Consider the following 26,412-nt stretch of genomic DNA (forward strand, 5'->3'; position numbering starts at 1 on the left):
ATATATAATACTTCATTGAAATTGAAAAGAATATAAAATGGTATGGTAAAAGACAAAACTATAAAAATGATCAATTGTCATTTTGATGAAGTTAACGGCCGACTAATTAAATTTAACGGAAAAGAAACCAAAATCACAATAAAACTTGTTAAAAAAGGGACAAATATATAACTTTTAACAACCATTTGAACCATAATCGCAATGAAAACCCATTTTTACAAATTTATCTAATTTTTATGGTGATTAATACAAAATGTAATATCAATCATCAACGACTGCGAACGATCACAACACGTGGGATTGAAAAGGAGAGAAATAATGAGAAGGAGAAAAATGTCATTTTACAGGACGAAGACGTATGAGGGAGGGAGTTTAGGTTAAAGACTGAAATTAAATGCAAAAGCAAAACGATGAGAAAAAACAAAAACGGCCGAAACGAGGGAGCCGAGCCGGAGCCGGAGCCGGCAAAGTGGCAATCACGTCCGGTGTGTCGGGTTTCGTCTAAATGGGATTCCACGTGTCCTTCCTAACCCGTTCCCTTGACGGCCGACTTCTCCGTCAACTTATCCTCCCCTCTCTCCGTTTTTCTCCGTCAACCGATAAATTTATATATCTCTATCGTAAAAAACGCCGGTCAACTACCCTCTCTCTCTTTCTAAAAACCCTACCTTCCCTTCTCTCTCTACAACAAACTTTCCCTTCCTTTCTCTCTCTCTAAAAATCTTTTAGATCGGTGATATCGTCCGCCGGCCACACGATTTGTTAGCTTTCAGGGAAAACACATGGAAGACGACGAAGAAATCCAGTCACATCCATCCGCAGGATCTGGATCTCCGAGTTCGCCGCGTTCTAATCGCCGGATAACCGTCACGGTGGCTACCGCTGCGCCTCCTCAGAATACCTTGACGTTAGCGCTACCGATACAGCAGCCGAGGACCGTCGGCGGCGGCGGTGGAGGTGGCGGTGGTGGTGGTGGAGGAGGAGGAGGTGGAGGAGGTCGGGAGGATTGTTGGAGCGAAGGTGCAACCGCTGTATTGATTGACGCGTGGGGAGAGCGGTACCTGGAGCTGAGCAGGGGGAATTTGAAGCAGAAGCACTGGAAAGAGGTTGCGGATATAGTTAGTAGTCGGGAGGATTATTTGAAGGCTCCGAAAACGGATATTCAGTGCAAGAATCGGATCGACACGGTGAAGAAGAAGTATAAGCTTGAGAAGGCCAAAATTGCGTCTGGCGGGGGGCCTAGTACGTGGAGTTTCTATGATCGGTTGGACCAGCTCATCGGCCCTACGGCCACCGCGAAGAGCGGTTCATCATTGTTGACTACTCCGCCTTTAAGAGCTGTTCCGATGGGGATTCCGGTCGGTGTTAGATCGGCACCTGTTCAAAGTCTGCGGCTAAAGCAGCAACAAGAGCGACAACAACAGCTACTTCAGCAGCAGCAGCAACAACAACAACAACTTCAACAGCAGCGTAAGCGTCTACGCCCCCCTCCTGCCTATTCAGACTCATCTGAATCAGAACCAGAGGCGTCTCCAGATTCGCCTGAATCAGATTCCTACGAGCAAAAACGCCCAAGAGTTCCACTTCCATTCAATGCAAACTCCAACTCCACCACGAGGCAGCAACAACAGGACAGAGGGCGAGGAGTAGGAGGGAGAGAGAAGAATTGGGGAGATTCCGTTAGAGAATTGACCAGGGCGATAATGAAATTTGGGGAAGCTTATGAGCAGGCTGAGAGCTCCAAGTTGCAGCAGATGGTGGAGATGCAGAAGCAAAGCATGAAATTTGCAAAGGAGCTTGAATTGCAAAGGATGCAGTTCTTCATGAAGACACAGTTAGAGCTGTCACAGCTGAAGCACAGTAGGAAAGGTGTTGGGAACAACACCACCAATCATCATCATAGTCATAATCATAATAACACTCATAATCATCACAACAGTAGTAACCATAATACTATAAACAGCAACAACAACAATCATAGTGATGATAGCAATAACTAAATTAAGGTATGTATTCAGAATCAATTGGCTTATTAATTAAAAGGGGTAAATGTTAATGTTGCCCCTCTAGTAGAGGTCAGGGGTGTTTAGGGAGATGTATGTAATTGAATTTGCTTGTTTTAAATTTTCCCTTCTATGTCAAAGATTTGGAGGTAGGTACATCATTCAATGCATAAACAAGATTGATACTCTTTGAGTAGCAGCTTAGAACGAAATTGGTGTTCTTTTAAGATCTTGGAAATTTCATGATCATAATGTTCTCAGGTATGCTTGGTTTTCCAGGCTGAAAGGCTCATCAAGATTTAGGAAGGTCATCTTGAAGGTTCAAGAAAGGTTAGTTATTTTACTGCTTTTAATTGTTATTGCACATGCAAAGTAAGATTGCATGTGATCTCTCAGTTTGCTTAGATTTTTTCAAGTAAAAAAAGTTGCAACCTTTTTCTTACTTCTTTTAACTCCAGCTCTCTCTAATTAAAAGTGTTCAGAATGGCAAATATTGATGGTATGAAATGAAGCATATGTTAGAATGTTACTTAAGTGATACCTAGCTTTTTGGCAAGTCAAAATTGATTAGGTTTTTTATAAGCAACAACTCTTGAGAGGTATTAACCAACTTCTATAACAATTGTGCTTTAGCTTTCAGAAATAACCATCATAGTTACAAAAATATTATATATAGAAAACTTGAATATTAATATTTGACCTTAATTTAAAAAAAAAAATACCCATCATGGTTGCAGAAAGTATCCGATTTTGTATTTCTGCAACTAAGATAGTTTCTTTTAATGAACCCTTAAAAAGGGGTACTAAATGCATAATAAAGATTTATACGAATACTGGATTTAGAAGTCCTAGGTTTAAATTCAAAGAGATGTTGTATCGAACTCTGTTTTTTTAGGTTTAAATCCAAATACAGATGTTGTATTGAACTCTTTTTTTTAAGACCGAATTGATAAAGTATACCGAATGGATAATGACATGTGTGTGGATAAATTGTTGCTCGTATAAATCTTGTTTCTTTTCTTGGACTGAATGTATTTTATATGAATAAGTGATTATTTTATATTTCTGTTAAAAGTTGACATAACAATAATTTAGATATAAAAAAATTAAAATAAAACTTGAGAACAATATCTTTGCATGATAAAGTGTTGCTCATAAATCTTGTTTCGTTTTTTAGAGTGAACGTACTGATCTGTTAAAAATTGACATAACAATTATTTAAATATAAAAAATTAAAAAATGAAACTTGAGAACAATTTCTTTGAATGATATATTAGGTTTTTTTTTTGGGAACGACAAACATAATCTAATGTTCAAGTCGTTCTGAATCCACCTAATACTACTAGTAGGCTATAAGCCTTTGGTCGTAAGAAAACGTTTTGCAATAATATGGATAATGGCTTAAAAGTTTTGCAATAATATGGATAATGGCTTAAAAAATTATACTTTTTGATTTGTATATATTTGGTCGGAGAGTATTTTATTTTGCCTATGTTTGACAATTTAATTTGTTTTTTTGTTTATATTTAGTCCTTATAGCTTGTTATTGTTATTGTAGGTTATGCGGAAAAAATGTATATATTTAGTAATTAATGTTTTTGTACACATTTAATCTTTATGACCGGTTTTTTCAAATTTTACTCACGACATCTTACATGAAGCAATTATTAATGAGATGTTCTTATACATGACTCGTCTTTTACTTATATCAGTGACTTAATTTACGAATCAGTCAAAAATAATGATGATGCTCTAGTTTTTCTCCAACAGATGATGTCGTCGACTTTAGTTATCTATCTCCATAATAGACAACTAGATTTTTTGTGATTTTTGTTTTTCTCCAACAGATGATGTCGTCGACTTTAGTTATCTATCTCCATAATAGACAACTAGATTTTTTGTGATTTTTTTCTCCTAATTCGACTTTGCACTTCCAATACAAAAATAATTAAGGAAGATTTTAAAAGAAATTGCACTTTTAAGACAAAAGAACTTACTAGCAAAAAGTTTCATCTATCTCCATAGCAGATAACGAAATTCTTTGTGATTGCTTCATTTTAACTCGAATTTGTATTTCCAAGACAAAGAATCTCGTTGTCTGCTATAAAGATAGATGAAAGCGAAAACGAAAACATATTCTGCTTGAAGAAAACAGAAAACTAGAGCACCAATATTATTTGACCGATTTGTGAATTAAGTTACTGATATAAGTGAATAAAAGCCACTTATCAGAATACCTCGTTAATGATTGTCTTATGTATCATGTCTAGAGCAAAATATGAAGAAATCTGTCATAAGAACTAAATGTGTAAAAGAAAAGATTAAATGTATACAAACTTAAAAAAAAATATATGACACTATTAAATCATTTTTTTGGCGTAGCCAGTTATAAGGATGGAATATGACAAAAAAACAAGTTAAATGTGAACAAAAAATAATCAATGACCAAATATGTATAAATAAAAAAGAATATTATTCTTTTAAGTCATTATCCCTAATAATTCAATGATCACCATAATCAGATAAAGGAAAAAAAAACCTTAATCATTTGCTTTTTTTTTTTTTTTTTTTTTGTTAAGACTCTAATACTTCTACGCCCACGTTCGGAGACAAAACCAAGCACCTGTCTTACCCACTCACTATCTAATAAACGGAATGACTTATTATCTAAATGAGATCGGAAAGAGAGGAGGTAGCCCAAATCTTCTAATAGGTGCATACGAAAGGATCCGAAAAAATTGAAAAAGCTCTGAAAAATAAACAACGCAACCTAACCGTTCATTCAAAAGTATAGGTCGTTGTTTCTATATTACTAATGTAAAAAACTAAAATAAGGAGACCTCCAACAATAATAATATATGTTTTTTCTTTATAATACACTGGACACTAAAAATAAATCGTGCTTGAGATATTAGATTCGGGTGGGGATAGCAAGAAAGAAACCTTCAAAAGAACAAATAGAACCTACAAATTAAACATCAATTTTTTTTTCACTCAATAATGGACTTGATCCTGATGATTTTATAGGTGAGAATATTTACCCGAACACATTAGTAAATGTATGCAGATTAGGTAAAGAGGGCTTGTATGTGTTTATTATACAAAATAGGAATACATGTTCTTTTTTGGATACTTGGTAATTGGAAGACATCGGAAAAAAAAAAAGATTTGGGTAGGGGGTGATGTAAAAGGGTAGGATGAGAACTATGTGGTAAAAATAAGCTTGGGGGGAGAATGAATGAATAAACATAGTTCTTCCAACTTATCTCATTAAGTCATGGGTTTTTGGTACTCTAGCACAATAAAGTTTGACGAATTTACATATTTAGTCACTTAATATTTTGTGTTCAGTTGGTCATTAAAGTAAAAAATTACCTTCTAATTAAAAGGATTGAACGAAATTTTATCTAGCTTACAGGTTAGCCTTTATCTAGATGACTTTTTTTTTCCCAAAATTAAAAATCAAATCTAAATATGTGGCTTTTTTTCCTTTTTCCTGAACTTATGAATAAATATTGTGAAACCCTACTCTTAGACTACATTCCCGTTGTCGCTCTCCGCCTCCTCCGACACCCCAACTTTGGCGACGTCTCTGACGACACCTCCTCCTTGCAACGCTTCACCTCCGACGCTCTTTGCAAAAATGTGAAGGTCGAATCTAAAATCAATTCGACGTTTTGCCCTTAACCTCGGTATGTGAAATGGAAATCGAAGTATGTGAAATGGAAATCGAAGCCTACCTGAACTTTGAATCTCGAATCTTGTTATATTACAGTTCAATTTTGTGCTTCTTTTCCCATGATAATACTTTGAATATCGTCTTTTGATCTAAGAACAATTTGTGGTTTTTGTTATAAATTGTTTGTTGAAAGGTTTGTTTGGGTTTTTGTTTTGTGGTAACGAGAGTTCAAAGAAGAGCAGAAGTGAGAAAAAGAGTCGTAATGCAATGTTGAAGCTGGGGCAAAGATTGAAAATCTGAGATTGCAACTGCAGACAGAAGCTGCTTAACAATTTTGAGTGCATGATTTGTGTTCTATTATGGAAAAGGCAAATACTTTTGTTGCAGTTGATGCGTCATCTAGGGCTTCCGATGGATTTAGGTACGGTCAACGTCGTGACTCGGTAACCTGGTACAAACTCATCAGGTGGCGGCAATCATCGGGTTTCATTTTCGCCCTTACTCAGTAACCTGCTTCGATCTCACTCAAGGGAAGAAGGAGGCACGCTGTGAGTGTGAGGTTTGGTCCCTAAAAAAACATATAGGATTTAGTTTAAAATGCCACATCACTATCTCACTCACAGGGGAAGAATGAGTATCTCACTCACAGGGGAAGAATGGGTATCGAAAAAGAGACTTTGCAAGGAGGTTTGGGTTTAGCGGAGGGGAGAAACGAGAGAAGGAGGTTGCGATAGATCTAAAAGAAGTGGGTGTTCGTAATCTCTGCCTTGAAGGCTCCTACAATCCGATTTCAAGAGGAGTTGTGATTTTTGGTGCATGTTGGTTGATTAAGAACGAAGACGCAAAGGAGGCACACTGTGAGTGTGAGGTTTGGGCCCCAAAAAACATATAGGATTTAATTTAAAATGCCACATTACAAAATAACCGATATTTCCCGATATCTGGTAACATAATTGTATAATTGGCAGTGAAAACTTAATTTTAATGACCAATTGAGCATAAAAAAATATTTGAGTGACGAAACGTGTAAATTCGCCAAATTTTGTTGTGCTACAGTGCGAATACCCCTCAAGTCTTGGTTTAAACATTAACTACGAAATTAACAAATTGGTGAATTGTACGGAATGAATAGTGATATTTGTGTGGATAAAATAATGTTAATATTTTGTTTTTAGATCAGTATATCATCTAAATATGAATAAATGACTAATTTACACGTATGTTTAAAGTAACAATTGACAAATGACAAATCATCAAGGTTCTAAAAAGCTCGTCATAGCTCCAAAACTTATATTTGACGGCACACTTTATCAAATGTCGTTTTAAGTCATATATATATATATATATATATATATATATATATATATATATATATATACACACACACACACACACACACAATGTGACTCATCATGACTCATAAAAGTCTAAACCGTCAAGTCACACCTAATGTTATTTAGAACGTTACAAATATTTATTTAATAACCCTTATAAATTAAAATTGTATATTACGCATTTTATATATATATATATATATATATATATATATATATATATTAATTTTAAAAATAATAGTATTAGTAACGTAAATTGAATAAACAATATTATTATTTAAATTCACTTTATATTAGGATTATAAAAATAGAAATATTTTTAATCTTCTTAGAATACAAAATATTTTTTTATAATTAGTATCACTATTTTTTCTTTTAAAAGATAAAAGTTTACATCAATATGTTTGTAGACAATTTGTTTGATATATATATATATATATATATATATATATATATATATATATATATATATATATATATATATATATATATATATATATATATATATATATATATATATATATATATATATATATATATATATATATATATAAATAAAGTTTTTTGTACAAATCTTGAATTTTAAGAGGTACAAAATACAAAACTTTTTATACAAATCAATTATACATAATAAAACTATTAATATTTGCTAAAATTTTGAAGACTTGAATTAAGGAAGGTTATTAAAAAATTAGATTGGAGCAAAAAAATAATTTCAAAATATTAAATCCATCAATATAAGTTAATTTATATTTGTTAAACTATTTACCGATAATAATTAACTAGTTGTGAGACCCGTATATTATACGAGTTGGATGAAAAAAAATATGAAGGTTTAAACAAAAAATTATTTAAATTTGAAATTTAAAATTTAAAATTTGAATTTAAAAGGAAACATATTCAATAGTATATGAGTTGTAATATTGTAATTTAATGGTTATTTTCAATTAAGGTAATTATTAATTGAGATGTAAATATGACGTGTTAATTAAGAAAAGACAAATAATTAGAAAATGACACATGGAAAAAAACATATATTCAAAAATACCAAAAAATGACATGTGTTCAAGTTAATGAGAGAGTGACATATTGGCAAAATTATTTTCATTTATTAGGGATGATTTACATCAAATGTATAAACATACAATATAAATATAAGTTCTAAACATAAATATTTTAATTAAAAGTGGTAATCTTTCTTATTACATAATAACTAATAACAAAATCTAACAATTATTTTCCCGTAAGAAAACTATTCGCCAAAAAAGCTATTTATCGCCAACATCTAGTGTGTATATATATATATATATATATATATATATATATATATATATATATATATATATATATATATATATATATATATATATATATAGGTATGTGTGTGTGTTTACTTCTATTAAAATAAAATCTGAATTTTACTGATTTTTTTATGAGAGAGAGAAAGATTTTATTTATTGAAAACATTTTTAAGTAAAAACGAAATAGGAGGCATTGAATACTTTTTCTAAGGTCAAAAAGTATGATCTCATCAAACTCTCATCAGTTACGAAAATGCCATGTTATTTTCCCATCACTATTATTCTAAACTTAGAAATGGTCGTCTTATATTTCTTTTACTTTTTCTAAATAAATATGAAGCAATAGTATATGCATGCAATGAATTTGCTTCTTGCGGTGGAGCATCTCGCAGAGCCTTACCTCGTGGTGTGGTGTTATCGTACATCCTTACTACCACATCATTGTCACTACATGGTGTGGTGAGATTAACCCACAAGCCCAATTCTCTATAATAAATAAATGTTTTTTTTGTCATTTGTCAAATTTTCAAGAGTTTTGCTACATGTAATTTTGTGGGAGTTTTAGAACTATTATTTTCCACTTGTCATTTTTTGGCAATTTCCATTTTTATTAAAATAAAATTCCATAAAATTCTAATGAATTTTATAAAGAAAGAGAATCATTCTATTAATTTTGAGAATAAAGTCTCATAAATGGTCTAAAGAATATTAAATTTCTTTTATAAATGTTACAAAAGATTACCTTATTTTATGTAAAAATATTATTTTATAAAATATTTAATGTTTAATTATTGATACTAAATTTTTATTTTTAATAAACCCGTGTATTATACAGGTCTCACACCTAGTGTTTTATAAATTCGTATCATAAAAATGGCCGAAAGGCAAGATCTTATTAATTGAAAATGTTTTTAATAACTTAAATGGTAACATTAAATACCTTTTTTTTTGGGGGAAATATGGGTGATTGAAAGATGACTTTATTTCCAATTGATAAGGTCTTGCCTTCGAGCCATTATTGATATATCATTTCTTTTGCACATGTATGTGTTGATAAAATATAACTTGAAATTTTTAATGTAAAAGTTTGAGTAGTTTTTTATGGATCCAAGTATAAACTGTCTTGCTGGTTCATGATCCATAATTGTCGTGATCACACATAACTATGTAAGTGTGAGTTTTTGTCAAGAATCCACTCGGTTGTGCTTTGGTCCTTCTAGTGACGATAATAAGAGAACATCCTGATTTTTGCACCCGATCTACTAGATCTTGACAAGATTTGAAGACTTGAAATTGATATGTTTGTGTTAAAAGATGATATCAATGGTTCAACAAGATAAAATATATATAGTAAGAAACTTAAATGTTATACCATATTTATAGAAAATTCAGACACGCTTGTGATATGAATTTTAGATAAGTAGTTGTTGGTATTATAGGCAATATTATGTGAAGTTTGAATTTTTTTTTTTTTTTTCAAAAGTGATCAATTATTATTTGTAAGTGTGATCTAACATCGATATATAAGTTACTAATCATTATTCATCATGTTTTGTTCAAATTCCCAAACAAATCCATAGAGGTTTTATGGGGCAAAAACTCACCCAATTGGTTGCAAGGGCAGTCTGTCCTACTCTTTGAATTTTTTTTTGTAATGTAAATTTTCTAATAAAGTTGTCAACATATTGTAGATTTTGGGTGCTATTATACGTACTCATATAAATTGTTACACTATAAAACTCATATAGATACACACATTATTACACTATCAAAAACAATTTAAAAAGTACTTATAGAATTTGCTTAGTTTTTCTATTGAGATACCCACAAAATCACAACCATTCAAAAAGCAAAAAGGGAAGACGTACAATTGCCCAAAAAGTTGGCACATCATTTTTTTTTAAACATGAATGAATGGTGCGTGTTCCAAGAAACAACAATACAGTGGCTTGCCAAACAAAGTTTAACACGGACATAAAAACCAAACATAAACGAATCTAATTGAATGATTCTAAACGTAAATGAAAGAATGAAACCTTTATTCGTTGTTTGTTCGTTTAATTAAAATTAGTTTAATAAATAAGCTAACTTCCTGGCATTCATTTACAGGAATCTTTGCACGCTTTAATAAACAAGATCGCCTAGGAATATTTATTGCTCCCATGTCACATTACTAATATTCGACCAAATCAGAGAACATGTGGCAAATACTAAATACAGCCTTTTACGGTAACGGTGTATTTAACAAACGAATCAAATTCATATTAAAGAATAAACAAACTCTGTTTTAGACGATATACATATCAGAGTTGACATTTGATTAGTTTTTTTATACATTGTGATATGTGAAGAGAACAGTGTTGATTCAAAAAATGGAAGGATATACATCTATGTCACGTATTCCGACTAAAATATAGCTACAAAATTAATCACCTTTGTTGCATTCTTTTGGTGTGACAAGTGCAAACAATTTTTATGATTCGGGTTGAAAGTAGCCATCATTGATCGATAGCCGATCAAAAGCATCATAATTAGCTTTCAAACCCACAAACTGGCTCCTAACTCGAGCACAACCGGCGTCCGGCCACCGACAACCTCCGTCTGGTGTCCATAGCGGGCACAGTTCACAAATCCGATTGCTAGGGTTCCCTGGAAGATGGTCGTTATCTTCCGCTACGGCAATGGAGACAGACATATCCGTCTTTCCATCGTCTCCACTACCTACAGACACAGTTTCTGTCGGAGAAGATGCAGGATAGTCTTCAATGTCGTCGGCGGCTGAAACATGAACTCTACATCCGAGTGATTCGATTGCTCGCTTTATGCTTGAATTTTCCATGCTCGCTTTTCTCGCCAAGGCTAAGGTGGAGTTGCTGACCTGGCTCTCGTTAATTAGATCAGCAGTCAAAGACTCCACCGTCGTCGTTATTTCTCTGGCGTTCCTCTCCGCTAAATCCTTGGCCTGTCCATCGTTGACGATAAATAATACTCCGTAATATTCATTATATGAAATCGTTAATAAAAGAGATTGATTACCTTTTGCAGTTCAGAGTACTTATCCATCATGCTTCTGCATTTGGCTTCAATCTCGCCGGATTGAGCTTCTGCAGGACATGACCACCGGAGATGAAATTGAGGCCATAAAGTCGGAGCCAAGGCTGCGGCCGGTGGTAATAATGGACCATCATGTTTAGATGGATTGTAGAAGAGGTTGTAGTGTACGTGAGAAGTCCCCTCTGAAGCTCCTCGCATATCAGCCAAATGCATCCACAAGCACGCAGATGCCTCAAAAACACCAGCCCTTTCTCTTTCATTCTCGCTGAAATTATCAATAACTGTTTGTTAAAACTTTATAATATTCCTTATAAAATAAATACATACGCACTTATTGCACAAGAAGTTCCCAAATCGACATGAGAGCACACAGTCCAGTAAATCAACCAAAAAAGCCTGCACGATAACATACATAATCATCATCATGTGACATATATGTAGTCAATCTAATGAAAGGATATACTTAATACTTTACTTACAGATGAAAACTCAAATGCAAAAGGGTACATCCGTAATAACTGAGAGACACAATCAATCCACTGTGAAGTAGAAATCAATACACATAAATATAATCAGCATGGATGAGATGCTTTTAAGATCGAAGAAGAAACCAGACATTAATTGTAGGAAAAGCAAAAGTTACTTGAAGAAATATCGGAGAATAATTGTTTGAATGCTGTGTGTTGGAGGAGGCGACTGGAGGTTGAGATGTGGTTGATAAGGATACAGACAGCTGGCGAAGGGATGATGATGATGATGAAATGTTTGGAGTTGAAGAATGCCTGGACAATTCTAAAGGCATGGTTCCAGTCCCAGATAAACTAGGAGGCATTCCAGCTCGATCTGAAAATGGATGCCCAAATGCAAGCCAATCTTTTTCAACAAGAGCCTGAATGCACATATAAAGGTACCCTAAATAATTGGAAACTTTTAGTAATTAAAATATTAAATAAATGTATGCACCTGAAATCCATTTATGGTGCGGTAATACGGATCAAGTAATAAACTTGCAAGTGCAACTAGCTGGGTTGTTCTGTCCCATCCATCACTGTAGAGCATATAATATATTAGTAGAACTTATGTTACAAATTGATCATAAATATCCCTTTGGTTTTAGTAAAGTTTACAGTTTATCTACCTACCTACCTGCAATGAACAAGCATTGATGCAGACTCTAATGCAACACGAGCAGCAATCCAAGCAGAACCCGCTAATACATTTTGGATATGTTGTAACCAACCACTATCACCAAGTGTGGACACTGAAGCGGACATACTACTCAGATTCCCCACACCCCATGTCCATCCACCGTTTCTCTGTTCAAATCACAACTAAATCATTTACCAAACCCCACCCATCAAATCAATTAATACAAACCAGTCAATTATATATATATATATATACCAAGAATGATGACATTCCATCTGATGATGTGGTTCCATGTGTATCCAAGTAGTCTCTTAGTCGAACCAGACTCTCTCTCATAGCATGGATGTTGTCTATACCAAAGAATACAATCTGAACATAAATATATAAATGTGTTCATGTTAGAATTTACAAATATATTATGCAACTGGAACATGTTATATTGTAGTAGGTTTAGCAACACACCTCAGACTGGAAATAATTTGAAGATGACTCTGAGCCCCCACCCATAGCCCCATTTGCTAGAGCATTTTTTCGGGGTCTTGCATCCGCTATGTATAACTTCCTACCAAAAGTAAACCCCATGGTATTCATTTTAGTGGACCATTTTACCCTTACATTCCAGCAAACTACTTTTACAACATTAATCAATTTTAACAATATTCATCAATTTTGACGTGAGAGGAGTTGAGCAGATAAGTAAAGGGTTGGTGTCTGAATACATTAAGCCATGTTTTGTTGGCTTAACCAATTAAGTCATTTTGTCCGGATTAAGTCAAAAAGAAACAACCATGTATATTTGTATAGATAAAGTGCTTAACCTATTAAGCTTATTAAGTCGAAAAGAAACAGCCCCTAACTTAGATATATAGCAAAAATCACAATAAGCATTACCTCCTTCCTTCTTTTCCACTTGAAAATCGAGTACAAAGAGCACCTACTAGATTCTCATCAGCATTGCTGCATTATATAGATATATGTCATCATTAATAAATTGTACCCAATTATAACATATTGAAGGAACTTTACACCAGCCAAAAACTCCAGGAATATGGGGTTAGCCTAGGTTACCTACCTCCTCATATTCATCATAAGACCAACTAATGGTTGTGATGATCGAGCAAGAACAGCTCCAGTGCCTACATATATATTATCATTGAAATAAATGCAAGTATGTTGCAATAAACTTGCATGTTTAAAATTTTAAAAGAAACATAAACAGTGGAGTGCTTACGTGTATCACACCATGATATTACAGGTAGTCTACAGCGTGCACGAAATGTACAAGCTTTCAACAAATCTTTATCTCTGAAATGAGCAACACAAGTGGCAGGGTATCATGATTCATAATATTCTTCAGATAACTAAAACCAAAAAAGAAGATGCTTCTCTCACACCTGATGGCTTTTGGAACTAACAAAGCAAAAGGGTAAGTTGGACACATGTTATAACTTGCATTCACATCACTAATCCTCCACCAATCATTAGATAATTTAAACAAACCATCTTCAATGTGTCCAATTGATGAACAAAGTGACCCCAAGCCAAGAAGGCGATAATACTCATTCACTAATCGCACTTTAGGATTGGTATCACTGTATCTACAAGGACCACAAGAAAATGCATACAGATCCCAGATACTTGCAGGCCTTGTCCACCTCAGCAATGCATTAAAAACAGCACGTCTCTGTAAATTAAGTAAAACCTAAATCAATGAGATAATAAAGTAAAAAAGGCAAAAATTTATAAGTATGATGATGATCATAAATGACCTGCTTAGTCCGAGGACGAAAAGAGAATAAGATGATTCTCATATCTTTGCCTACAAAAGCAATGAAGTTGGCTAAGTATTTGGTTAAAATCTGTGTACGGAAAGAATTTCAGTTAATTGTATGATATATATATATATATATATATATATATATATATATATATATATATATATATATATATATATATATATATTCCCAAACCCAAAATAACATGAAGAATAATACCATACCAGTGACCTGAAGAAGCCTACGTGTAGGAGTCTTCTCTGTCTGCCGAATACCTGATTGTTGCTTTACAACCTACAAAATTAGATTGAGAAGGAAATATTTTATTATAATATTCTGGAAAGAAATAACAAAATTATTCTGTAACAAAAACTTACAATCTTGTTGAACTTTTCAATGGTGGCCAATGGTATTGTTCCAAGTGCAGTAACTTCCCTGGATTCTTCACTCTTAAAGAATATAACAGAAATGCGTGTCAGATATAGGAGAAATTGATAAAGCTTGGTGTTGAGATGGATATTGAATTAAGCCATTTGATTTGCTACTAGATATCTAGAACAAACTTTCGAAGAACATTGAACAATGTACATTTTCATTATCAAATATATAGGCTCTGCAATTGGAAACTATAGTTGGTTTGTACTATGGCATGATTCAGTAACCAAAAAGATCAATAGATGGATAACTTACCAGAAAAACAAGACGGAAATTGGTCACAAAAATGGTACCTGCTTCATCCGTGTTAACAAGAACACCATGCCCCTAACAGCAAATTAAAACACACAAATATCAGACAAAGCTTTTAAATGAAATGAAATTAGCATATCATGACAACAGGAAAGCAAGTGTACACCACCAGAACGCAGTTTAAACATTGTAGAGAAGGAGAAAGAGATTAACCAAGCTCAATATGAAGATTTAAGATTTTTAGAGCAAATTGCTTACTGCATTAACTTTATAGTAGGTTGTCAAATACAATAAATAGAATGAAGTTGGTTTAAATAGGCGCTGATAACAAGGTTTCAATGGAAATATGCTAGGCTTCACATCAAAATTGAAGTGTAAAATGTAAGAAAGGCCCCTATAATCGAAAGGAAAACACACATGAATTGATCAATTGAAATATAAAGTTCTAGAGAAAGCTTGCCTCAGCCATAACACTCTCAGCTTTGAGCAAAAACTCGGATAATCCATGAGAAACAGGCTCCTGTAAACTCCACAAATTAAACCAATCAATTGTAAAATCCGAACACAAAATCGTATATCTATTGAGGAATTGAAACTGAATATAGGATCTAAACCCAAAGCCTAGGAGGAAGAGAGGAAGGGTGGAGAGTATTTACGTCGATCTTGGTCCACTCAACGGGTCCCAGGCCTTCAATCGTTTCGGATTCAATGAGTCCACTTTCCGCTTGACCGAGAGAAATCCTTCGTGCACTCGACGTCGCCATTCACGGCGAAACTCCGGCGGTGGTGGTGGCTGCTAATTTCTTTACGAGGGATGCATGTGACGGAGGATGGAAGAGAAATAACGATTTACGTGCTTTGTCACTCTGCTCGTTTCACGGTTAGAAACATAATCACAGATTTTGGTTAACCAGGCATGAGGCAACGCGTAAGTCGGTAATACATGCTGCAAGCCTGTAACGATCATCTTCAATCACATTAATTTTGTAAAAACTTTATAGCTTAACTAATTAAACATAACTAACTAATAAACTAATATAAAAATGCCAATTATTTAATATATACACACTTATTACGGAAATTAAGAAATCTAACCTTTATAAATGACTTTTTTCACATAAAAACCATTTTTTTTTAAAACAATCGTATTCTCCGGAATACCTGTTTTGGAGAGCTCTCTGAAATTCCGGAGTACGGTTCCGGACCATGGTTCCGGAATATAGTTACCTAATTTTTATTTTATTTGTTTATTTATTTTTTATTTTTTTTATACCTGTAACATGTAATTTCTCTTTTAGTGTAAGTTTTGGTTTTATATAATGTAAAAGTTTTGCTTTTATAAGATGTATATCTTTTGGTTTTATCAAATATAAAATGCAATTAAAATAAACAAACAACTAATAAATACATAAACTAAATAAATGATGTGTCCGTAAGTGGTATTACAAATACGGTGTTTAAATTATTTTTGTCCTTGTGCCCAAAAAAAAATTCGCTAGTCGTTTTCAATAACCCAAATCCCATGGACCAGTTTTACCCTCTATAAAAATCGATTTCCTGGTGATCAACGCCTCCAGAAACCAACACAAAAACACCCCACAATCCCTTTTGTAGTCAATCTATTGTGGTACATCTGAGACATTTTTCAGGGTTATCTTGAAGCTCTCAAGTGGGATTGAATCATTTCGATTTGGTACCCTAGTTGACTTCCACTAGAAGTTTGTGGATGTGGGCTCTCAGACCTATAAACTAATCCTCATTTTCCGAATAGTAATAGTAACACCCGCAAATTCGGGCTGAATAAATAAGTTGTTATAAGCCATAATAATGACTTTTTTGTAGACGATTGTTTAGGGTAAATAATCTTAAACAAGTTATAGTATGTGTGACAATGATTCCACACATATAAAAAACACTAAAATCTGACTTCGTATTATGAAGTTATACTTCTTCGAAGTTTCAACACATTAGTATACGACTCAAAAACTGAAGTAGAGATCGGTTGATTGTTTGGAAAAACAATCTAAATGAGAGTTGAAGATCTCGTCCATATGATTCCATCTCTTTAAAGACAGTCGAACGAATATCATATGAGAAAGTTATGAATTTTTAACAAACTTTAACAGTCTAAGCATGTTAAAAGTATAACTTTAAAAATAAAGTCAAAATTAGTCGACATAGTCTAAATGAAAGTTGTAGATTTCGTTGATAGGTACACGTGGATACAAAGAACGTCGAAAACGGAGTTTGTATGAAGGAGATATGATTTTCTGAAGTTTTCCGAGAAGCGTCACGCGCAGGTGGGTTGCACGGCGCACACCTTCTAGAAGGTGGGGCGTGGACCGCCATATTTGCGACACGTGGCAGAAAAATAGAAGGAGCAACGTCTCAGGTGTGCACGACGTGCACGCCAGGCGCGGTGCACATATGACCTATAAATAGAGGTGCTCGACCTCATTCTCTTCCCTTCGATTTTGGCCCTATTTTCCCTTAGGTCTAGGCTTTGGTGAAGCCCTACAATTCTGAAGTAGTAGTAGCTATCAAGTATAAGCCCTGCGGTGTCAGATAGCCGGTGAATAGAAGTTCCCGGATCAGAGTCTTGCCTGCATGATTCCTAATATTTCGCTAAATCCTCTGTAAATTAAGCTACACTCTAGCATTTTTAGTGTAACTTATATTTATAGTCATAAGTCGTTATTATGAACCTATAAATAAGATTTATCAGTAATTCCAAGTCATTATACTGATTAATCTACTTACAGGAGAGGTGTCATGAATGGGCACGTTGGCTTGGTTGTTGGATTTCAGAAAAGCTATACATCGAAATGATCATGTCTCCCAATTGTCATGCCTGACTGATCCTTATAGAACTATGAATATTCATTTGGAATGATTGATAGGTCTAGACTATTTTCAGTCGTAGAATTGTAGACTTAGACTTAGTTTTAGTGATACTAAGTCACGCCAAAGAAAAGGTCAGTTGCTAGAAGCGAAGTGTTGTCCGAATTTCGACTCGTTCACCTTATCAGCTGAGTGCATAGTTACTTTTAGCTTATATGCTGATATCAAGTATTTAAGTTGCCTAAACGCTATATGTGTTTATTATCTGAGTTCTTGATATCTGTGTTATATGAGAAAATGATTTTTTTTCTAAAATATCATATATGTATTTTTATCGTACTCATAATGTATTGGGTAGGACGGGTAGAAAGAGATAAGAGATTTGATATTAGTCATCAAGCAGAGTATTGATGACGACCACACACTATTCTAGACAGTCCAGTGGAACACTAGTAGAGTTACATTCTGCAGGTGTTTATGAAATCACACAAACTGAGAGTATGGATTGTGGAATTCATTTGAGTACTCTATTATTCCATTTTGACATATAATGCTAATCCGGTAAGCAAATTTGTTAGTAATCCTTAGGGTAGAACACTCTAGATAAATCCTATAGGTGTGTGTGTGTGTGTGTGTGAGAGAGAGAGAGTATGAGAGTAAGAGAGTAAGGTGGTGTTTGTTTTTTGTCGGCATATCTTCCTGCCCTCTTCTGTCTGCGCGATGCAAACCACGCGCATACATTAATCTTCGCATACTGTTTGTTTTTTTGAAGACTGCAGACCTAAAAATGTTTGCGTGTCCTCTTCTTGGCGCAGATGTGGACTAGAGTCTTCTAACATCTTCAGACATCTTCTAGCTTAAAAAAACACATATACTTTATTTTTTTTAGTTTTTTTGAATTTATATTTATTCCAACTTTATTAGTGATAAACAATTTGAAAAAAAAAATCAATACTTCAAAAAAAAATTGACGACACAAACATGATATTTTGACAAATTTATAAATAAAAGTTTATTAAAATAATGGTCGTTGAAATTATTTATATAAATATGAAAAAAAATAATGTATTCTTATATTTTTTTTGTGCCAAATTTTATAAAACATTATTTAATAAAGCATCGTCAATTTTTTAGAAAAAATATTTATGACACGTTTTTAAATGATTTAATTGAAAAAAATCAAAGTTTATTTCCGTTCATTTATATATCAAATTCTTTGATTCCTAATTACAATGTTTAGTCATAACTTTGCGACCAAAATTGTTGGTTATCAAATATATACGTTAATTTGTATCATTTTTATTTTCACTTTTTATACAATAATACATAAAAGTTGATTTAGATTTGTTAATTATTTGTAACAAAGTCATAAATATATTAAAAAATCACTTTGTAGTTTAAAAAAATCAGTTTACTTAGATTTTAGTTTATTTTACTAGTCTGTAGATGTTAAAAAACAAACAGTCTTCTTTTTTCAAACTGCAGACGTTTGGTCCACTTCTTCTGTTGTAGAGGTCTACAGATGTGGTCCGCAAACTGCAGACATTTTACCTCAGAAAAACAAACAACACCTATGTACTCACCAGGTTTCCTAATGCGACTCATTCAGTTGATTGTATCACATGTAATTACATATATGATGATATATGTATCCAATGAGAGATTTAAGGAGATGTAAACCATTAGTATAAAGAGATGTTGTAAGTCTTCGTTTATGCTTATGTTTATCGATGATGATACCCTGAGTTTTTAATAAATCAATGAAAAACATTCCTTCAGGAATATTTTATGGGACAATTTCCGCACTTGTATATTAAAAATCTGATTTTAAAATAATCATAAACTAATCTTTTATGGCCATGAAAATGGGGGCGTCATAGTTGGTATCAAAGCATTAGTTTAAGCGAACTAGGAGTAAAGATTTGTTTCTACACTTAAACTTAGAATGCTAAGCAATGATCGTAAGATAAGTGTCTAGTATATTTTAAGTAGTATACCTGAATAGACACGAGCACTAGCTTACTTTTGGACATATGCCTAATTTACTTCTATGTGCTAAATGATTTATACATGCTATAGCTATAATCTACCTTAGGATGCTATAGGATGCCTTTAGATGCCTTAGGATGTTCGGATCTATGGTTTATTGCCGACCGGATCTAGAAATTTTATGTGTTCATATTTCTAAATGTAACACCCGGGTTTCAGGGCTAAGCATTTTTGTCAATGTAATAGTCTAGGTCAACTCGTGTAACTCTTTTTGAAGTAATAAAGATGAAATATTTGAGTATTATGTGAATTATATGTGTTTATTATTTAATTATAAATGTATAATTAATAAAGAATAAAAATGAGCGTCAAAATTAAAGTGTGAAATAATCCCGATATCTCTACATAAAGTTGTAGAATATGTCTCAAGGTTTCCGTGCATATAAGGAATGCCAAAATCCGAGTTATAACGAAGAAGTTATGACCCGTCGAAGTTTCACGACAGAACCGGCACGATACCGGGAAGCGTGAATATTGAATTTACGATAGAGCGAGATTTAGCCTTAGTGATCTAAACGAAAGTCGTAGAATATGTTAAACTAAGAACATCGATAAAAAGAACGCCCAAATCTGACTTCGTATGAAGAAGTTATGAGATTTTAAACAGACCAATCCTGTCCCGGCTTGTTAAAAATATAACTTTAAAAATAAGTCAAAATTAGCCGACGGAGTCTAAACGAAAGTTGTAGAGTACGTCTTCACCTACGCGTGGATATAAAGAACGTCAAAAACGGAGTTCGTATGAATGAGTTACAAATTATAATAGCATATTTACGTATTAAAATGAAGTATAAATCATGTATACGTACACATATATATACATATGTATATATCATTAGAAAGGTATCGACGATGCGGTCATTATAAGACTAATGTTAAGTTCTTTCGACATTAGTTTAGTACAAATATCATTAAATCCATTTATAATAGTATTATAGAGGGGTGTTTAGTTGTTTATATAACTAAAAGGTCATTAAGTAATTATGGAGGGTAGTTTTTGAAAATTCAATTAGTATAAATAAGAGCCTTGGGCTCTCATATTTCTTGCACCATTCTCTTGATTCAAGAGTCTTTCTCTCCTTATCCCCCGAGCATTTCGGTCTCTCGTGATTCGACTTCTCTTTCTGTAGCTTAGTATAGTAAGGTGAGCGCTGAAGCGCTGCACGAATCTTTCTTAGAAAGATTCAGCGACGAAGTTCTGCCCCTGCAGAGCCCGACTCCTAGCTAAAACCCCCTTGTAAGTAAGTTATGCTTACCTTATTTTAATATAGCTTATATTTAAAATTAGTATTGTTATTATGAACTTATAATAAATATTTGAGCTATTATTATAACTTATATAAGTGTCGTTATAATATTTTTTTTTAACTACTCGCGGTACGGGGAATCTGGTTTAAAGGGCCGCATAGGGTTGTTGGATTTCAGAAGTGCTATATGCCAAAATGGTCCTGCCCTCCGGTGTTTTATGTCTGGCCCCTGTCTGTACATAGTGGTTGGAAAATATTGTTTAACGCTTATATAATAATAATAATACTAAGACTAATAGTTGGTCACGGTAAATATTAGACTAAAATTTAGCGATAATAATGTTAGGTTTCGTCGAAGGAAAATAGAATCGTTAAAAGCAAGCGCTGCCCGATTTTGGAATCATCACCTTAACAAGTGAGTGCATAGTTACTTTCAACTTACACATAGATATGAAGTATTTTATATAAATTACGTGCTATGTGTGCATATTATCTGAATACTTGCTATCTATGCTAGATGAACGTTGTTATACATGTTTTCAATGATTTAAACTGTATATGTATTTTATATCTACGAAAATGTTGGGGTAAAACATGGGCAGATGCAATAGGTGATGTGTGATAAAATGATGAGAGGCCTCGATGTTGATGTTGTTGATTCTGTCATCTAGCGGAGTATGGATGACGACCACGGACTCTTCTAGACAGTCCAGTGGAACACTAGCAGGCTCGCAACCTGTAGGTGTTTGTGAACGATATGTTCACCGGTGTACTCCATCCCCCACATGGTTGCCTTTAGGACATTTATTGCTGAGGAGTCCCCTTAGCAGTAGTGTCCGTCCCGATGATGATCCTTAGGCTAGGTCCCTTATGATAGGTGTTTAGGGACGTAAAGTGAGGATAACGGGAACGGGTAATCGGGTTATTGTTGATCGATGAAATTAATAAACTTATTTATTGTGGGTTGAAAACCCTATGTGCTCACCAGGCTCCCAAGCCTGACCCACTCAGTTTTATGTATTATAGGTAGTGGCGCATGAGCATAGGTGTGATGTTTTGGACGAGGGATTACGGATATAGGCCTGTAGATATGAAATAATGTAGTAAGGCTTATATTGTACTGTTTATGCTTTTGATCTGTACGAACATGACATCCCGAGTCTTTTAATGAAATACATTTCTATGGAAATGCTTTTGATAAATCTTTATCATATTTTTGTTTTCGGACAAATTCCGCAACACTTTCATTTAAAATGTAACTCTGATTTTTAAACAAAGCATAAACAAACCGGTCTTTTCTGGCCGTGATTTTGGAGATGTCACACTAAACGTTTGATTACGGTATTAGAACTGACATGTAACTTTTCAAAGTAATAAGGAGGTTTATACATATATCTTCCCTATCTATATTCTCGTCACTATACATTGAACGCCTGCTTCGATGTATAGAACGTCATGGTGAGGATACGTAGTGGACTAGGAAATGATAACGAGAGTCGTCAGCCTGATCCCCGAGCAACTGAGCGTGTGCCTGAAGCAGTGCCAGTAGTTGAACTTGTAACAATGGAAATGCTTAACTCTCTATTAGCTAAGCAAAAAGAGGAAATGAGGCAGTTGATCAGGGAGAATGGGAGAGAGCCTATTGTAGCGGTTGTGCATCGTGAGTTTGAATAGGAGCCATCGAAAGAAGGAAACTCTTGTGGAACTGTTAGTCGTGTTGAACCCTAGGTAGTAGGGAGAAACCACCCTAATGGAGGAGGTGGAAATGGCGGTTGTAAGTATAAGGACATCATGAATGCCAAACCACCGAGTCTTTCAGGAAGCCCAACACCAGTAGAAGTTATAGATTGGATCTCTGAGATAGAAATGGTGTTTGATAGTTGCGACTGCAGCGATAGACAGAAGACGATCTTCATTGTAAGGAAACTAAAGATTGGGGTGTTGAGTTGGTGGAAGTTATTAACTAATACGATGCCCAAAGGAGAGGCTATCAAGATGTTGTGGGAGAAATTCTTGGAGCAGTTGAAGAGACAGTACTGCTCAAAAACAGACCTATTGGAGATGAACAACGAGTTTCAGAACTTGAAAAAGGTAAAATTGAGCGTCACTAAGTACGTCATTGCATTCACAAAGAAGATGAAGCTATTTCCCTACTTGGTGCCCACTGAACTCTTCAATATTGAGAGGTTTGCTAACGGATTACTAGAGGACTTTGGTCGAACGGTGAAGATCGCAACCACTCTGGAGAAGGCGGAGGTTGGAGAGAAGAGGAAGTTGGAGGAATCCTTAAGACCCGATCAAAAGGGTAGGAGGCATCCTCAGGACCCGATCAGAAGGGTAAGTCCTCAGACACGACGAGGTGGTGTGAAAGTGCAAAAAGAAGCACTAGAGAATGCATTGAAGGAGTGAATTGTTACAAGTGTGGGAAAACAAGTCACTATTCTAATGAATTCATGGCCAAGAAGGAAGTTTGCTTCAAATGTGGTGAAGAATGACACTTCAAGCAAGACTGCCCGAAGAAGGAGGGAACTGCAAGGCTGAATGCTTCGCCAAAGGCAAGAGGGAAGGCATATTTTATGGCACTTGATGAAGCAACAAGAGGGAGAGAGTTTGGAGCTTCTTGTTTAGGGTACTTGAGGGAGGGATATAAATAATTAAGATTATCCTATATAGACTAATGAGTATGGAAAACTCAAATAAATGTTGTTATCGTTTTCAAGAATAGATAACGTTACGTACCAACCATAGACTTACAATCACTATCATGCCATGATCTGTATCATGGTCTTTTCTTTCCAAGTTGGGGGCTAAAACCAAGGTCTTACAAACAAGTGCCAAGAGCCGCCTCCTGGTCTTCCATGTAGGTATCATAAAGACAACTAGCATCCTACATATAACTGTCAGGGTTTGGATCCTAGTTTTGCATACAATTGCTAGGGGCCACCACCTGGTCTTCCTACATAACATAATCCAATCGGCCGACATTGGTGCCTTCAACCCACGAGTATAGTGAGGAGACTCACCTTGATCGGTAAACAAATATATCTCATACACAAGCTGTTGGTGCTAAAGTCTCTCCCACTAAACATATCTACAAACCAATCCCTAATTAGTAACTAAGGTAATACTCTACTTAAGGGTCCAAAAGCCAATGCTAATCTCCATTTGAGCAAAAGACCATTTTGCCCCTAGTCCTCAACCCCTCACATTTGACCACATGTCAAACTGGTCAAAAAGTTAACGATCAACAACCAGTTGACTTACGCCATGCGTACTCAAAGTACGCCATGCATAGTGGTACGCCATACGTAGTGAGAGTACGCCCCGCATACTTCACTGATAAGTCATTTCCATGTTTAGCTCTTAATCCATAAAGACCAACCATCTATTGCTTAGATTTGGTCCTAATAAACGTCTAGAGTGATAAAGTTCCTAACTTTATGCCTTTGAATGGCTTAAAAGATGATAATACCAAATCTCAAGTCCAAAACGAATTCTAATGCCCAACTACTCATGAATGGAAAGATGGGAGAGACCAAGCTCCTATTTTATCACTCTACAAGCTCTGAACTGCTAGAAAATGCCACTCATGAGGTATGGAGTAACTCATACTCACTAGACCCGATATCAAAGGACAAAAAGCTCATAAAACCTATAACAAGCTAGATCTATCTAATGAATCATCAATAGTGCAAGCTTTATACCTCCTGGAGGATGTTGAAGAAGAGTAAAGATTGGATCTATAAGCTTTGGACTCCCTAAGCACACCTTCAATGATCTTCTTCTTCTCAAAACACACAAGGAACACTCAAATGCTTCAAATCCTCACAAGATAGCTAGGGTTTTTAGTTGTAGGATCAAGAGGATGGAGGCTGATGATAAGGAGGATCCCAAGGGGTTAAATTCCTTAAATGGGGCCCAAAACCCGAAATTAGGGTTTTTAATTTGCATAGTTACACCCTGTGTAACATACTAAAAGCACGCCCCCACTACGCCTTGCGTACTTAGAGTACGCCCCGCGTAGTGCAAGGCTCCCGTTTTCCAGCTCAACTTCAAACAACCACAACGTCTTCGTTTAAACTATGTTTTCGGCGTTCTTTATATGCACATAAAGGAATTGAAGAGCCCCACAATCATATGAAGTTACTTTTGGCTTATCACATACCAAACTAAAACCACAATCCATAAAATAAGTCTGATCTATAACTTTCCCTTTTTACCCTTCGGTTCCAACATATAATCAAGGGATTAGATCTCACCACCAACATTATCAACATTCAGTAAGGTCCAACTTTATTTTCTCAAAGCCTAAAGCCTTTTTATGATCAAATTTCAATCCACAACCCTGAATTAAGAAACGACCCGAAACATAGTGTTACACAGATAACTACCCTTAAACTTATTTTTTTAAACAATGTTTTGCCATTTTGGGGAATTCTTCAACTTTAGCCAAGCTTTGAGATGTGTAAAAGGTTTATGGTTTGTGTTTTCATATTGATCCATGATCACATTAACCGGATCGATATCGCTTTCTTGTACATTGTTTATAACAAAGTTGTAAGTTCCATCGAACTCGCAACATTTTACCCTCATATTGCGCCACTATTAACATCTTTCATCAAAACTTCGACTTGGACAACCCATTAAACCATAAAAAACGCTTGAAATTTTTTACCTAAAAATCTCTAAAGATTAGACTATCTCCTTCTTTCGAAACCGACACTCATGTTTGTGTTAACTTCTCTTCTTTCTCTTCTGACGAATTCATCTTTTGGGAGCCATGGTTTTTGAATTTTAGAACAATACAAATGTGTGAATGTGAACAAAATGAGAGAAGAATTATATGAAAAATAAAATGGTTTGTAGTGGTATTTATATAGGTAAAGATTAAATAAAGAACCCAAAGTAACCGTTAGAATGGTCAAGGCATGAGTCAAAAAATGAAGAGTTTTGATTGTTGTGGTCCATCATTATCTAGACCAGAATGGAAAATGACCACAAGCCAAAATGAGACATCGAGATTGTGTTCGTGCTCATGGTCTCTTGCCACCTAGACCAGCGATATGTCTGTGATCTGTATACTTTTATGTCATCCGCAATAGTCTTCACGACCACTACCTTCTTCCACCTCCACGTCACCACCACCATTCTTCCCCTTGCAACCGGGATGGTGTGCATGAGGGAATATCGTGGTCAAAGCGAGAAACAAGACAGATAGAGAGAAGGAGAAAGAAGGCAGATAGGAAACGTTCGTGGTGAAATGTGGTGGTGACCACAATCCTTCATGACAACG

General features: G+C 34.6%; 3 protein-coding genes and 1 long non-coding RNA gene across 7 annotated transcripts; 3 read left to right on the plus strand and 1 right to left on the minus strand.

Annotated features, from left to right (window-relative positions):
- The first annotated feature begins 401 nt into the window (after positions 1 to 401).
- On the plus strand, positions 402 to 6,705 carry LOC111921750 (trihelix transcription factor ASIL2-like). Of its 4 annotated transcripts, none has more exons than XR_006188425.2 (3): positions 402 to 2,006; positions 2,265 to 2,333; positions 5,539 to 6,705. XR_006188425.2 is itself a non-coding variant. In XM_042899399.2 (2 exons), exon 1 carries the CDS (start codon positions 783 to 785, stop codon positions 1,998 to 2,000), a length of 1,218 nt encoding a protein of 405 aa, XP_042755333.1. In that variant the 5' UTR covers positions 402 to 782; the 3' UTR covers positions 2,001 to 2,006; positions 2,265 to 2,974. The 4 variants fall into 4 exon arrangements, 2 of the variants coding, with proteins under 2 accessions (XP_042755333.1, XP_042755332.1); XR_006188424.2 differs by having other exon boundaries at positions 2,283 to 2,333; XM_042899399.2 differs by lacking the exon at positions 5,539 to 6,705 and having other exon boundaries at positions 2,265 to 2,974.
- Positions 6,706 to 10,581: 3,876 nt separating this feature from the next.
- LOC111921748 (phosphatidylinositol-3-phosphatase myotubularin-1) lies at positions 10,582 to 15,929 on the minus strand. The gene is made up of 19 exons (XM_023917330.3): positions 15,639 to 15,929; positions 15,443 to 15,502; positions 14,986 to 15,057; positions 14,673 to 14,744; positions 14,520 to 14,589; positions 14,290 to 14,339; positions 13,915 to 14,204; positions 13,752 to 13,825; positions 13,593 to 13,656; positions 13,412 to 13,477; positions 12,983 to 13,082; positions 12,776 to 12,889; positions 12,518 to 12,687; positions 12,335 to 12,419; positions 12,015 to 12,260; positions 11,851 to 11,910; positions 11,703 to 11,767; positions 11,354 to 11,636; positions 10,582 to 11,279 (listed from the first exon to the last, which is right to left on the minus strand). Exons 1-19 carry the CDS (start codon positions 15,744 to 15,746, stop codon positions 10,791 to 10,793), a joined length of 2,538 nt encoding a protein of 845 aa, XP_023773098.2. The 5' UTR covers positions 15,747 to 15,929; the 3' UTR covers positions 10,582 to 10,790.
- A 5,017-nt stretch (positions 15,930 to 20,946) lies between these two features.
- On the plus strand, positions 20,947 to 22,278 carry LOC128132108 (uncharacterized). Its single transcript, XR_008230037.1, has 3 exons — positions 20,947 to 21,109; positions 21,466 to 21,534; positions 22,146 to 22,278. It is a non-coding gene; the product is annotated as an uncharacterized LOC128132108 (long non-coding RNA).
- A 632-nt stretch (positions 22,279 to 22,910) lies between these two features.
- Positions 22,911 to 23,528, plus strand: LOC111921732 (uncharacterized). Its single transcript, XM_023917310.1, has one exon. The coding sequence runs from the start codon at positions 22,911 to 22,913 to the stop codon at positions 23,526 to 23,528; it is 618 nt and encodes a 205-aa protein (XP_023773078.1).
- The last annotated feature ends 2,884 nt before the right edge of the window (positions 23,529 to 26,412 follow it).

This window comes from Lactuca sativa, chromosome 2, assembly GCF_002870075.4.
Source record: "Lactuca sativa cultivar Salinas chromosome 2, Lsat_Salinas_v11, whole genome shotgun sequence".
Lineage (NCBI taxonomy): Eukaryota > Viridiplantae > Streptophyta > Magnoliopsida > Asterales > Asteraceae > Lactuca > Lactuca sativa.